At 39.6% G+C, this 15,964-nt stretch overlaps 1 protein-coding gene across 6 annotated transcripts in view; it reads left to right on the top strand.

Annotated features, from left to right (window-relative positions):
* NNT (nicotinamide nucleotide transhydrogenase) overlaps positions 1–15,964 on the top strand; it is a 92,235-nt gene that overhangs the window by 63,321 nt on the left and 12,950 nt on the right. For all 6 annotated transcript variants that reach the window (XM_082750755.1, XM_082750752.1, XM_082750754.1 and 3 more), the window contains exons 18-19: positions 5,363–5,522; positions 7,585–7,666. In XM_082750755.1, the coding sequence (XP_082606881.1) occupies positions 5,363–5,522; positions 7,585–7,666 (242 nt within the window). The remainder of the gene's footprint in view (positions 1–5,362; positions 5,523–7,584; positions 7,667–15,964) is intronic.

Raw genomic sequence — 15,964 nt, 5'->3', positions numbered from 1 at the left:
CACTTCATTTGACTATGCTTCATTTGGTGAATTAGAATGACCAGCAGGGGGCAGCAGATTTTCATTATTACTTTAACTTGTGGTTGGTCAAAACTCTGATTTTAAAATTAAATGGGAGGATTTGAATTTTAACAAAGCCGAGGCATACTGATAGGGAGAGAGCTGAGGAACTGTGTCTAGTTCTTGGAGTGTCATCACAGGTGCCTTCTTGTCTTTAGTGTTTTTTTCTTAAATGGTTTTACTTAGGTATTTGCAGTATTTCCCAAATTTGTCTTTTTTATTTCCTCACCCCTTCTTCTTCACCTAGTTTCTTTTATTATTGTTGGTTATAGTAACTACAGACACTTACAGTAGCAGTTCTATGACAGTACCTAGAATAAGGTAGCCAGAGGCACTTGCTGAAAAGACTTTCTACTGCGTGTATTTCTGTAACTATACCCTCTTTCTCTTATTCTTTCCTTTCATATTTCTTGATCTGTTATCTATATTTCTTTTTTTTTTTCCTTTCTATTTCCACCACCTTAGGCATGCCATTTACTGGCCACATACCATAGCTATTTTTTATTCCTGTACTCTATAAGTGTTCTTGTAGCGTTCTGTGACAATACGTGTCACCTGATCAGATGGATACTCAGTTTATAATAGCAACTTGCATTAATTTGGATTTAAAGACAGTTGAAGCTTTAATTTTTGTGGGAAATGTGGAATAAAGTAGAAGAGGATAAATAAGTCATTTGTAATGCCATTATCACTTAGCTCTTAAAATTTAATATTCTAATTCTAGTCTTTGTTCATAAGCCTATATTCAAATATGTTCTGTGTTTTGTTTAATTATATCACTAATAACTAGTGGTTTTTTTTCCCCCTTCAGTGTACCTCCTTGTGCATTTTGATTATTTCCTTGGGAATGGAGTAAGGGCTTTTTGTGGGCTATTGATATTGATGAATTGATTTCCAGAAAGGACTCTCCAGCCTGAGCGCTCACCAGCGATGTGTGGGGCGCTCGTTTTCCTGCATGCTCGCCCTTCCTCCATCTTACTACAGAACAAACAAGGCCAACAGCAAAAACCAGCCTGCTGAATTTTCCTTCCTTCTAAATTGCCCTGATTTCGACTTTTCACATTAATCTTCATTGATTCTTGGCTTGTGCTTCTTTATTATAAGAAATTGTTTCTTCATGGCTTTAGCAGCTCAGAGTGGTTTATGATAATAATGAAAATGAAATAGCCGCGTGTAATTGGGCATAGTAGCAGGCATTAATATACTGTAGGCATTAACGCTGGGTGCTTTACAAATATTAGCTCATTTAGTCCCCATACTAATTCTGGAGGTAGAGAATACTAGTCTTATTTTGCAAGGAAGGTATTTTAAGATGCCATTGATGATTTGCCTTTGTGTTTATGGAGGCTGACCATGCACCTGGCACAGTCATATGAGTAAATAATTATTAAATGAATGTTTTATTTGTTTGCTCATTTCATATTTTGGAATCTTCTCTGGATAGGCTGTGGTAACAGATGTACTGCCATATATCAGGATCTGTTGATAATACTAGTATGCTTAGTTTCGTTATTTTATTATCTACTGAAGAAACATGCAAGTCCAAACCAGAACAGAGTAGTTTTATTGTAGGAGAGGGAATGGAATGCTCTCCGAATGGCTAATCAGTAATCCCTAAAATTGAATTTTTGTTCTGACAAAGAATTCTTTTGGGTGTCTACTAAGCCACACGCTATGGTTATACAATATCCAGTATTAAACTGAAAAATGTCTCGAGTGTCCGGACAACCAACTCAAATGAATGATTTGTTTTATGTCCAGATGTCACATAGACATTAACCTCTTCATGATTGTATAGTCCCTTTACTTGAGATAGTGTCCAAAGTGCCTGGGAAATAGAGAGCTTACAACAATGGGACAGCATTTTCAAACCAAATTTTCTGATTTTTGCACTTTGTTACTTGTTTCCAAATGAAAATAGAACAGAAGGAAAGTGGGTCAAAGCCAAACCAATAATATTTATTTTTATTTTTACTTTTTTTTTTTTTGCTTTGCAGTCAATTATTCAGCACCCACAAAACACTGAAATGAGAGATGATAGTAAATAGAGTATATGGTATTATTTCTTTGGTTTTGTCTATTTTATGACCTTCCCTTTGTTTTCAGACTGTTTTCTTAGAGTTTGCTTGGAATTACGTGAATTAGGGGTCTCTTTAATGTAGCATACAATTTTCATTATAGGGCTTAATGACTTAAAAGGAACAGTCTTGGACAGTGTTGCGAATACTTTGTCTTCGAAGCTGGGAACTTCTCAATCTGTGGATCAGTGCTCACAGGATAGTCTCATTAATCACTTAAGCAAGCAGGGAAAAAAAAAAAAGGAACAGAACAAAGTCCTAAACCCTAAACATTTGTTGAAAATACGATGTTGCAATGGTAAATTCAGAGATGAAAAATAATCCAGTTTTTAAGAGACCACATGGAATCGGCTTAATGATGATATAATTGTGGATATGTGTTCAACAAGTTGACTTTGATTGTTAAACTACTGTGTGGTTCCTTTTTTTTTTCTCCCGAAGATGCCATTAGAATAGTGGGTAATTAAATGTCCTCAGAAATTGTTTTCTTCTCCTTCATTCAGTTTTATAGGGAAGGAAGAATGGTTCCATTTATTTATTTATTTATTTATTTATTTATTTATTTATTAGCTTTTATTTCAACCCTAGGTAGTTAACACAGTGCAATATTAGTTTCAGGAGTAGAGCTCAGTGGTTCATCTCTTACATGTAGCAACCAGGGCTCACCATAACAAGTGCCGTCCTTAGTCCCCGTCACCCAGCTAGCTCCTCTCCTGCTCACTCCCTCCGTCGACCCTGTTTGTTCTCGCTCATGAAGTCTTTCATGGCTTGTTTCCCTCTCTCCTTTTTTTTCTTCTTTTCCTCCTTCCCCTGTGTTCATCTGTTTTTCTTAAATTCGACATGAGTAAAACTGTATGGTATTTGTCTTTCTCTGACTTAGCTGTCTAGATCCGTTCATGTTGTTGTAAATGGCAAGATGGCTTTCTTCCCGATGGCTGAGTAATACGCCGTTACATGTACATACCACAACTTTTTTTTTTTTAAATTTCTTTTTAGTGTAACTGAATTCATTGTTTTTGCACCACACGCAGTGCTCCATGCACTCCTTCCCCCTCCAATACCCACCACCTGGTTCCCCCAACCTCCCACCCCCCGCCCCTTCAAAACCCTCATATTGTTTTTCAGAGTCCATAGTCTCTCATGGTTCACCTCCCCTTCCAATTTCCCTCAACTCCCTTCTCCTCTCCATCTCCCCTTGTCCTCCATGTTATTTGTTATGCTCCACAAATAAGTGAAACCATATGATAATTGATTCTCTCTGCTTGACTTATTTCACTCAGCATAGTCTCTTCCAGTCCTGTCCATGTTGCTACAAAAGTTGGGTATTCGTCCTTTCTGATGGAGGCATAATACTCCATAGTGTATATGGACCACATCTTCCTTATCCATTCGTCCGTTGAAGGGCATCTTGGTTCTTTCCACAATTTGGTGACTGTGGCCATTACTGCTATAAACATCATACCACAACTTCAGTCGATGGGCATTTGGGATCTCTCCTTAGTTTGGCTATTGTAGACATCTTGCTGTAAACATTGGAGGTTGTATATGTCCCTTCGAATCTTTATTTTTTTGTATAGAATGGTTCCTTTTAAGCCAAGTTAGAATAAGGTGGTCCTATTCGTGTACATCTGTCCCTCTACATCATGTCCCTCTGTCATTTGTCCCTCTGCAGGACAGTGGGATGCTGGTGATGAAGTCACTTTGTGGTTTTGACTTTTCTAAAAGAAGTTACCTATGACAGAAATACATCAATATCTGAAATAGTCCTTTGAACCAGTTTTGTTTTTTTAAAGATTTTATTTATTTATTTGACAAAGAAAGATCACAAGTAGTCAGAGAGACAGGCAGAGAGAGAGAGAGAGAGAGAGAGAAGCAGGCTCCCTGCTGAGCAAAGAGACTGATGTGGGTCTTGATCTCAGGACCTTGAGATCATGACCCGAGGCGAAGGCAGAGGCTTTAACCCACTGAGCCACCCAGGCGCCCCTGTTTTTTTTTTTTTTTTTTTTTTTTTTAAAGTGATAGATCCACACTTACATAGCTTTTACATGGAATAAACAATGGGTCAATGAGATGTTTACTATAGCCCTTAAAATAGAGTTTAATAATTTCTATTAAAATAGAATTTTTTCTGAAGTGAGACATCCAGTTATGATTATATAAAATGATTGCTTCCTGTACTGATTTGAATTCTTAAAAGGCATTTGGCAGGGGGGCATTGGGTTACCCAGACTATCTAGCTGCTTGTCTTGTCTTTTACACCCCCAGCTCCAGCGGTCTGCAGAAGATCTGTTTTAGAAACCACCCCTGCCATTGTCATGTTTTAGTTGTTGCCTTTGTGTGGCATATTGTTGGATAATTGTAAATGAGCATGCCTTCCTCTGATTGTTTTTGAGCTTATTTTTCCGGTTAAAACGGCAGGCATAAATTTCAATGAAACAGGGTATGAACTTACTCATTTGCTTTTTCTGAAGTCAATATTTTAGGAGCCTAATGGTGAATCCTGTTATTTCTGCTACAGCTTCGTGGAGCTGTATGTGGCTGATCTGGAAAGTAAGACCCTCTCAGCTCCTGCATTTCTTTTTTTCTTGACGACAGAGGGCAGCAGACTTCTAAATGCTGTGGCTCGCTGTCCTTTAACAGCTCCTGGTTGCCTCTTGACAGCTTGCAGCTGGTAGCAGGATTCACCTAAGACATCTGGAGTCACCTTGTAAAATTTCTCATAGAGACCACTCTCTTTTATACTAGTGACATATATGTGAATATGGAGATAGAGCTTGCTTAATCAGTACATGGACAGTAATAACCTTGTCTGAATTTTTCATTGATTTCTTAATGTGATTGGTAATTTTCCATTAAATTCTCTTTTAAAATTAACTTTTACTGAAAATACATCTTTTTTTTTTTTTAAAGATTTTATTTATTTGACCGAGAGAGATCACATGTAAAGAGAGAGAGGAAGGAGCAGGCTCCCCGCCTAGCAGAGAGCCCGATACGGGACTCGATCCCAGGACCCTGAAAACATGACCCGAGCCGAAGGCAGAGGCTCAACCCACTGAGCCACCCAGGCAGCCCCAAAATACATCTTTTATAGATGTGGTCTCTGTGATTTTTTTTAGAAGATCAAATCTCTTAAAATGATTATGAATATCATATACGTAGGATTCATACCACTTTCAAAAAGTTATGTGGATTAAACTCTCACAGCTAATAATTTTGCTTTCCAGGCAATGAATCGCTCCTTGGCTAATGTGATTCTCGGAGGCTATGGTACCACTTCAACAGCTGGTGGAAAACCCATGGAGATTTCTGGCACACATACAGAAATCAACCTTGACAATGCAATTGACATGATCCGAGAAGCTAATAGCATTATTATTACTCCAGGTAAAAAAAAAAGAAAAAAAAGAAAAAGGCAAACAATCTATAATAGCTATTGGAATTATGTTCGTGCAGTTTCTTATAATAGAAAAATTGAATTGGAACTTACTCATTTTTGAAAATTTAATGGAAACATAGAAGCAACACTATGATTATCAACTAAAAACTCTCAACTATGTTGAGAATCCTTGGCTTCAGTTAATATTTCAGGGATAACAGAGATTTTACAGATCAGTGTGGTAGTTCTAGCCATGTCTTTCTGCGATTCTGTTCACACATTTAGTCATCTTTGAATTTTGGTTATGTATTCCTCATAGATAGTTTTTGAAATTATTGTCAATATTAAATTAGATGTAGTACATGAAAGTATTTAGACTCACTCAGTGAAGGCTAGTAAATGTTAATCTCTTTTCATAAATAAATATTTAAAAAAGCCATTGAGAATCGTATGGTTTTCAATAAGATGAAGTAACATGACCTAATAGAAAGAACTTGGTCTGGGAGTGACAACACCTCACTTTTGTTCTTAATTTTGCTTCTAACAATTGACGTGACATTGGCCACGTCATTTAATCTCCCGGCCTCAATTCCCTAATGTTTTGAAGGTTAGCTCCATTTTTCTCTATTTGGACTGCAGATTGCTGTGGTATTACAGCTAATACATTGGGTTCAGATTAAGATTTTAACTCTGTCATGCTATCATAAGAGTTTTCTATAAAGGAAATCTATTGGTTTGACTTGTGGGTGGTTTGCTGGTTGGTTATATGCTAAGATCTAAATAACAAACACTAGCAGAGTTGAATGTTCAGCTGCAAGCCTTCTCAATTGAGGCAGTATTATTTGCTAGAGGCATTTGAAATATGCAGATTTGGGTTTTTGTCTCGCAGATGGGGCTGCTACTGTCCTAGTGTGTGGGAGCAGACACTAAATTGTATTGCCAGGGACATTCCTGCATTGTGAATTGTCCCACCCACAGTGGCATTAGTGTTACCTGCTGAGAAACACCTGGAGTATAGAGGTAGAAAGATGTAAAGGACAAAATCTTCTCCCTTTAGACATTTTCTATCTAGGGAAGAGGTCAGATCAGTAAATAACATATTGGGGTTAGGATAAGGGCTAGATTGGACTGTGTAGACACCCTTTCTTGTTAATCATGAGGAGCCTAAAAAGGAGTGTCAGGAAGTGAGGGGTCTTTTGGGGCCTTGAGGATGCACCGTGTTCGGGATGGGGGAAGCAGAGGGAACAGACTGAGCAGAGACTTGATATTTGGAAAACTGGGGTAGAAAAGTAAGGATAGGTGTGGTTGATTGTATGGGGGGAGTGGACGGAGTGTAAGGGTTAATGGAGAAGGAAGAGGTCTGCAGTTTGTGGTCATACCGATAATAACATCAGACATAGGGAGCACTTTTGGGTTTTTTTTTGGCAGAAGAGGACATTTTTCTGTTCTTCTTAGGAGACATTAAGTTTGAGGTGGAGATCGGACAATGGACGTGCCATCCTGGAGCTCAAAGGACAGGCTGAGCCTGAGCACAGATTGAGGGTCCTCAGATGGTTGTTGAAGCCATGGGATGGGCTGAGACTTTCCAAGGAGAGTGTGAGGGGTAAAGCCAAGGCCCTGGGGAGTTTCATTGTTTAATGGGAACTGAAGGAGATTTAGTGAAGGATGTCAGAGAGTAGTAACGAAGTGAGGAGAGGAACCAGGGAACTGCAGTGTTCTCAAAACCAAGTCTGAAGTCAGTTTGACTGTTTACGCAGGCCACAGGCACACACACCCAGAGTGTGTGTGCGTATACAAGTGTGTGTGCAGTGTGATGTATGGGGAGGGGGTGCCCAGCAGTATCAGACAAGGCAGAACATGGACGAGGGACCATTAGATTTTGAATTTGACATTTAGGCCAATATTTTTAAAAAGTCCAGAAGTTTGCTTTCATTTCTCATCCTATTAACAGATTGCCTTATTTTTTTCTTTTTTTGGCATAAAAATATGTTTTGATCAAGGGAGAAATTATTCTTCATAAGATTTCGAAATAAAAATTACCCTGTTCTGTGTGCTTCATGTTCTTTGCAGGCTATGGTCTCTGTGCAGCCAAAGCGCAGTACCCCATTGCCGACCTGGTGAAGATGCTCTTGGAACAGGGCAAGAAAGTCAGGTCAGTGGGTGTAGTGTGAGGCTTGCGCGCGCGCGTGTGTGTGTGTGTGTGTGTGTGTAAGGAAAGGAAAAGCAATGACCTATGTTTAGATGACTTTCTTAAAGTGGAGTAAGAAACAGTTGTTAAAACCCTGTGCTTGCCTTAGTCTGGGTGCCTCGTTTCGCTGTCTCTCATACCGCAGAACCTAAACATAGGCTCATTTTAGAAAAAGAAACTTTATACTGAATTCCAGGATTTTTATTAATGGGGGAAAAACAGAAGTCCGGTTTCTGGTTGGATTTGGGGAAGGAGGTCAAATAAAGGAGGTCAAAGACCCACATCAAGTTGACCCTTTCTGGTTCCTAGCGTTTGCACTGACTCATGGAAAGTATGTCAAATGAGAGGTTCCTGATGAAGAGTGAGTGAGACCCAGTGGAGATCCTTTAGGCTGGTTAATGTCTGACTGGGTTCGCTCTCATATTCGTCTGTGGACAAGACCGGTACAAATGTTCTTTTCCTAACACTGTACACTTTTTGAAATAAGGGTGAGGGCAGTAGCTGTGGCCGCTTCTTGGCATTTGGGCACTAGACTCTGCCCTTGGGAGGATCTTGAGCACAGTGGAGAAGTGGAGGATGCTGCATTTCCAGATGATTTCCTGTGACCTTGGATAAAGGGTTTGAGGGATGTAAAAATGGGGTCGGTGGGGGACAGACCCTTGGAATACTTCACATCTGTCCGGTGTACCTTTGGATCCCTGTTCTGGAACTCTGCTGTCAGGAGTCTGTGAAGGGAACATCTGGAGTTGTCCCTAGGAGTCGATACCTGCTCCCTCTTTGCTAGAGAAGCTGGTTCTCTCACAGCTTCATTGACATGGTACCATAAGTCAGAGAGACAGGCTAACTCTATTATTAAAATAAAATTTGTTCGTTCACCAGAATGTTAACGTATGTTGACAAAACTGTTAATGTCTATTAATGAAAATCCTTTTAGATATCTATCTTACACTTTTTCTGAGGCAGATGATAAGAAAATAAGCTCAGCCATGCGCCCAGAACTAGTCAGAGCGTCTATGCAAGACTGGGTGCAGAATCCTGAATGTCCTGGCTGTTAATAGTGGTGAAGAGACTTCCATGATGGAATAAGTGGATCTGACATTTTTTTTTTTACTTTAAAGATTTACATATTTATTTTAGAGAAGGAGTGGGAGGGACAGACGGAGAGGGACAGAGAATGTCAAGCAGATTCCCTGCTGAGTGCAGAGTCTGAGGTGGGGCTTGATCTCACGATCCTGAGATCAGGGCCCAGAGATGACGACCTGAGGCAAAACCAAGAGTCTGGCGCTTAACGAACTGCGCCACCCAGACGCCCCAAGTAGATCTGTCATTTTAGTATCAGCTGCATTTGCTCTCTTCCTTCCTTCCTTCCTTCCCTCCCTCACTCCCCACTCTGCCTTCCTGTGATCCATAGTAGTGTTTTCATATATAGTCAGAATATTCTTTTGTGGTAGGACTAGCTTTTCTGTGATGTCAGTGTTTCCATGTTTAGTATAATCTTAGAAAATTGAAGATAGACGATGCGAAAAATCACTTTTTTTTTTTTTTTAAAGATTTTACTTACTTATATAAGAGAGAGCAAGTGCGCAAGAAGGAGCATGAGAACTCGAGCGGGGCAGGGAGGGAGAGGGAGAAGCAGGTTCCCCACTAAGCAGGAAGCCCGATGTGGGGCTTGAGCCCAGGACTCTAAGATCATGACTGAAGACAGCACGAGTTGAAGGCAGGTGCCCCACTGACTTTGTTTTTTGATTTTCACCTAAGAAGTCTCATTTTGGTCACCATTGTCCATTTTCTTATCCGGTATTGTACAGGGCTGCCCTTTTAATCATACGCTTGCCGCTTAAAGCATTTGCAGACCTACATAAGGAAAGGATGTGTTAAAGAATCTTTTATGATTTTCTTAAACAGCGATTGTTTTTCTTTATTCAGTCCACATGTGAGAAGTCCTAATATATTGGTAATGCCTTCTATCACCACAAATGTTTAGGACATGAGTGGCAATCTCATGAAGTAGAGAAAGATGGCTTTCCTGTCTTAGATTATTCCCTTCCCAGAGGATAACTAAGACAGCAAAGCCATTTCTCCTTTGGGAAGGGAATGATTAACCTGACATCCCTCTCTATTACTCATTGACCAGCCCATGTTAACCAGACATCTTGGAAAATCAGTCCGGGGTGAGGTGGATGCAGTATTGGAGGGCCTCAAGACAGTTGGGTAACTTGACAGAAGCAGGATGTGAGGGGAAAGGAATAGGAGGGATGGAGAAAATGATCTGGAAAGAAAAGGGATGAAATAAATGAAATTTCAGTTTCTGACCTGACTAAAATTTGATTTTGATTCATGAAGACATAAAATAAACTGCTGTTTTCGGATGATTTCTGTCACCCTGAGTGGAAAAATAGTTGCTTGACTTAAGCTATATGGAAGATATTAAACATATACGGAAAGTATCTCAGTTATAATTTGTGCTTTATTGAAGTAATTTTGTGAACAGGATGTCAGACTTGATGTGAGAGAGCGCTCCTGTCATTTCACATAATTGTCGTAGTTTGTTTGAATAATTTAATAATAAACTTACTAATAATTTATTATGTAGGATCAGAGTAAAACTGTTCAGTCTAATTTCTCTATTTGTGAGTTAGGAAAAATTAGCCACTTATATTGATCAATTAATTTCATAATAAAGGTGAAATTAATTATTAATATATCAGGTTTTTTTTTACTGTGATCTGTTGAATTTTCAATATGGGCGTTGTAGCAAGTTATGCAGATTTCGTGTTTGAATTAAATGGAAGATTCCAGAACTATTCTTGCTGACACAGTAATAGTAGATTGTCCTATTCTTCCCTTCTAGTTTCTGAATAGGGATTTTTTTTTTTTTAATTTAAAGGGAGTCATGGAAATTGTTAATTTTTGTCTCATGTGCTTTGTCGTCCTTTCCTAGGAGAAATGCAGATTTTCTTGATGGACTTAGGAATACGTGTATCCATAGATGCTAGCTTTTTTTTTTTTTTAGAAAACAAATGTCTGTTTGCATAAGAGATGGCTGCAGCGTTACCTCGTATTTTAATGAAGTAAATCTGTATTTACAGTTAGCAGTAATTTAGTCCTTTCATCACCCTGTGGAGCTCCCACGGTGTTCATTGAGCACAGCTGCTGGGCCTCTGGTTTTAGGAGATCTTTGTGCCTCAGGACCCCGCTGCCTAGCATCCAGATGTGGTGACATACTCACACACATCCCCCGTGGAAATATGCCAGTGTGGACATACGATTGTCATCAATTAGTTATGCCCAAGTGGTGCCAAGAAAAATTGCCTCTGTCATACAGTCTGTCTGGCTTCACGGCCCATGATTGATTTAGAGACACTCCTGTTTTCCTTTGCTTTGGCTGTAGTCATAACATGCTCACCGGGAGCTGAGATGACATAATGAACCACGTGACATTTCATGACAGGAGCTCATGAGTGTTCACTAACCTAGGCTTTCTTCAGTGGCCAGTGCACAGTTGCTTCCCAGTTGCCCAGAGCACCTCTGTAACTCACCTAACTTGTGTTTGATCTCTAAAAGCATTTTATTACAAAAACCTTATGCTATGAGAGTACAGACATTTTTTTTCTCTTGATTTCCCAATCTTTGGATTGATATGATGGGCTTTTCCCTATAGAGCAGAAATAGTGTTCCCACTGAGTAATTCTTAGAAAGAGGTGTATTTTTTCTTTTGCAATTAATCACAGTTCAATTTTCTTTTCAGAAAGCATTATTGCTTAGATTATCACAGAAGTCTTTTGAGTTCATGAAACCACCCTTCAATTTCTTTGATTGGCTAACTGATGTTATACATTGCTGTATCTTTCTATTAATAATTTGCTGATAGAAATTTCTTGTTATTAGGTATTGAGAGAAAAGGGTGCATAAGCCCAGTTGCCACTCTCAAAAGTGTATGGTTATGAAGCAAACAAGCCTATAAACAGATGACTCAGTGAATGAATTCCATTTAACGTGATAGTGTGCTAGGAAAAGTAGAGTAGAAGGAGGGTCAGAATGCAAAGGAGAGTAGTTATTTGTCCAGGGGACATTTTAAACCTTTTATGCTACTCATGACATGAATTTCTTTGTAGGTTTTTAAAAACATTTAATCTTTTTTTCATTTTCTGTCTAAACACATCTAGACACCAGTGGCGTTTGTGGTTTAATAGTGTTTTATGGTCTTGTGTGACATGGCTTTGGTTTAAATATAGGTTAGTTTTGATTAGGAATCCACTCTTTGAAAATATTTCAGGATGAAATACTTTGTCAAACTAACCGGATTTCTTTTTTCGAAGGTTAAATGTAATTCAAGTAAATAGAGTTCAGCCACCTTGGATTTGTTATTTATTGAGGTGCAAGAAGAGATAGGACATTCACATTTGTAGAGTGATAAAGCACATGCTTCTGAAGAGAATAGATATTAGGCCAGGTAAAAGATTTCATATTTGAGCAAAGAAATAAGACATTATTTAGCATTTTTAAAAAAGTTTATTTATTTATTTATTTGAGAGAGTGAGAGAAAGCATGAGAGGGGGAAGGTCAGAGGGAGAGGCAGACCCCCGCTGAGTGGGGAGACTAATGCGGGACTGGTTCTGGGGACTCCAGGATCATGACCTGAGCTGAAGGCAGTCGCTCAACCAACTGAGCCACCCAGGTGCCCTATTTAGCATTTTTTAAGAAAAGGTTTTCTTTCTTTTTTTTTTTTTTTAAGAAAAGGTTTTCTTTATTCATGCTTCGGGGGGAGGCAGAGGCAGAGGGAGAAATAGGCTCCTGGAGAGCCTGATGCGTGACGCGGTCCCAGGACCCTGGGATCATGACCTGAGCTGAAGGCAGATGCCCAACTGACTGAGCCACCCAGGCACCCTTAGCATTTTTATGATAGCTTTGCAATACGTTCTTTTTAGACGTGACTACTCATGTTAATGACCATTCACTGAACAACTAATTACATAGTGTTTTGTGCCAGGCACTGTTCTAGGTCCTGAGAATATTATCTGTGAATATGCAGAGAGAGTAAAACCGAAGAAAGTATGTGTGCATCCACTCACATCTGTGTTTAGCCTATTGTATATAATTGCCAGTAAATTCTCCACTCAGAGTGTCTCTTGTGCTCTTAGAAAACAACCCTGTCCCTCTCAGATTCCGACTCTTGGCCAGACTACCTTTGGCTTTCTGTTTATATGGTGTATTGGTGTAGCGGAAAGAAAGCCTGTGATGGTTGGTATAGCCTCCGCCTTACAGTTCATTCTAGGGCGTGTTTCTCAGTCTGTCTTCTCGCAGTTCTGGTGTTCTGAGGGAGAAACTTTACTCCCGATGAAACTGGTGCCTCTGACCACCAGGGTGTTTCTCGGCTTCTTGTTCTAGTATTAGTCGTGATAAACTCTGAGCTGAGGTTCTTCAGTGACGTTCACGTAAACATGGTGGAGTATAAATAAATAAATAAATGCCCGTTTCTCATTTCATGTTCCCCTTCCTTGATACTTTGCTGACAGTGTCAGCTTAAGGTGCTCACCGGCCATTTCTTCCCAACAGTATCATGAAGGTTATTCAGACAGGAAGATGACATTATGTATAATTTTTTTTTTTACCAAGTCTCTGCCCTATGCCAGAATATAATATTTTAGAACACGAGTGGCAAATAGAATTTGTTTTTCCTGTGATACCATTCTTCATAGTCTTGTTGGTTGTTTTGAAATAAAAAGCGTGTCAGTCATCATACAGTTTCTGTTCTGGGCTTGGTTGCTGGATTTGGCTCAGAGATGGAAAAGCCAGATTTGGGCAGTCTGTAAAAGCATCTTTGGAAGGGAACAGGTGGTGTTGTGGTGTGGTTCTGTAGAGGGCTGCACTGATGTTTGCACTGTTTTCTGGCCTGGCCCTCTTTAGATGACTTCTCATTCTTCTGGTGACCTCAGTGTCCTAGGCCACATGCACAAATAGAAAATGGGACTGTAGCCCTTTGGCAAATATTTTCTCATTCACAGTCATTGAAAAGGTTATATTCTGTATTAGAAAAACTGTGCCCCTGAGACATTTCTGTAAGCTCTTTAACATTCGTAATCTTTTTTTTTTTTTTCCTGAAGAAGGGGAGGCCGTAGATAAACATCAAATTTCAGATCAGCCCTGATTTGCCTTCCATAAAAGAACGAAAGGTACATAATGTTTTCTAATTACGGCTATTGGAAAGTTCTAGAAAATTAAATGAACATTTTTTTCCCCCCACTCAGAACCATATAAGTGAGTTCATCTAAACCACTATTTCTAAGGTCTTTCACAATTTTAGAGAGGTGGGTGTCTGTTCTTTTACTTAAGAAGCTTCTCCAGGAAGTTGATTCCACAGCCTTTCTCATTGGTCAGTTTTTGTGGACAGCAGTGGCCTTGTCAGGAGGGTTTTCTCCTTCATCACAATGTTTCTTTTCAGGTGAATAAGCTAACCTTACCTAGCTGGTTCCAGCCTTTTCACCAGTAAGGATGATTTGTGTGACATTTGGCCTGCTTCAGGCTTTACAAGTTTTTATTCTAAACTGCATTTACTACAGTTCTTTATTAAAAAAAAAAACAAAAAACAACAAAAAAAAAACTTCCTTGTGCTTTTAATCAGTGACGTGTAGCTGTCAATCAAAAGTTGTGATCAGAATGTGACAAACCAAAGGAACCTACCTTTTCAGGTCCCACCATATTTTCCACAGGTGAAATGCACAATTAGATTACAAAAATAATTGAATATAGTAACAGATTTTTTTTTTTTTAAGATTTTTAAAAAATTTACTTGGCAGAGAGAGAGAGTGCAAGCATGGGAAGCGGCAAAGGCAGAGGGAGAAGCAGGTTCCCAGCTAAGCAGGGAGCCCGATGCAGGGGCTCGATCCCAGGACCCTGAGATCATGACCTGAGTCAAAGGCAGATCCTTAACCAACTGAGCCACCCAGGTGCCAAGATCTTTTTATTAACTTCATGGGCCCTGCTCAGAATGGAGCATTGCCACGTGCAAACATAAAGAATACGAGTCCTTAAGGTGTGTGTGGCCCAGACCAGGGACTCTTCCTTGCCTCTGCAGTTGAGCTCCCAACCTGTTTTGTGATGAATACAGCACACATATTTGGTGTAATTCTAAATAAAGGAGTCCTGTCTTGGGAAGTAGTCGATGGGAGAATCTTTAAGGTCTATTTTAAGTCTTATTTTTTTACTTTTTAGGTTTTTATTTTAATTACAGTTAACATACAGTGTTATATTAGTTTCATGTATACAATTTAGGGATTCAGCACTTCCATACAAGACCCAGTCCTCATCACAAGTGCCCTCCTTCATCCCCATCACTTGTTTCCCCCATGCCCTCCTCACCTCCCCTCTGGTAATTACCAGTTCTCTAGAGAAGAGTCTGTTTCCATTAGTATCCAAAACATATGAAGAACTCATAAAATTCAACACACAAAAAACAAATAATCCAGTTAAGAAATGGGCAGAAGATATGAATAGACATTTTTCAGAGAAGACATACAGATGGCCAACGGACACATGGAAGGGTGCTCAACATCACTGATTATCGGGGAAACACAAACCCAGACTACAACGAGAGATCACTTCACACCTTTCAGGATGGCTAAAATGAACAACTCAAGAAACAACAGGTGTTGGTGAGAATGTGGAGAAAGGGGAACCCTCTTACACTGTTGGTGGGCATGCAAACTGGTGCAGCCACTCTGGAAAACAGTATGGAAGTTCCTCAAGAAGTTAAAAATAGAGCCACGCTATGACCCAGTAATTGCATCACTAGGCAGTTACCCAGAGAGCACAAAGATACTAATTCAAAGGGATACATGCACCCGGATGTTCATAGTGGCATTATCTACAACAGCCAAATTATGGAAGAGCCCACATGTCCACTGACTGATGGATGGATAAGGAAAATGTGGTATATTATACACAATGGAATATTGCTCAGCCATCAGAAAGAATGAGATCTTGCCATTTACAACAACATGGATGGATCTAGAGGGTATCATGCAAAATCAGAGAAAGACAAATGGCATATGAAACCTATCTTTTAAAGGTTCTTTAGCAAGAGATTAATAATTAGTTTTCTTCGTCTTTTTTTATATACCTTACAACTCCATGGTGACAGTTCTTTTCTGTCCAGTCTTTGCCGATTTTATTCCACAGCCTTCTCGCTTCCCTTGCCTGGGTTCAGTTCCAGACCAGTGCAGAAGTCTCTCAGTGCCTTGATCTCGGATTTCCCAGCCTCCA

This window comes from Mustela nivalis (assembly GCF_964662115.1).
Source record: "Mustela nivalis genome assembly, contig: HAP1_SCAFFOLD_1805, whole genome shotgun sequence".
NCBI lineage: Eukaryota > Metazoa > Chordata > Mammalia > Carnivora > Mustelidae > Mustela > Mustela nivalis.
Note: the sequence above shows the minus strand (reverse complement) of the source record. Positions and strands in the feature narration are given on the sequence as shown.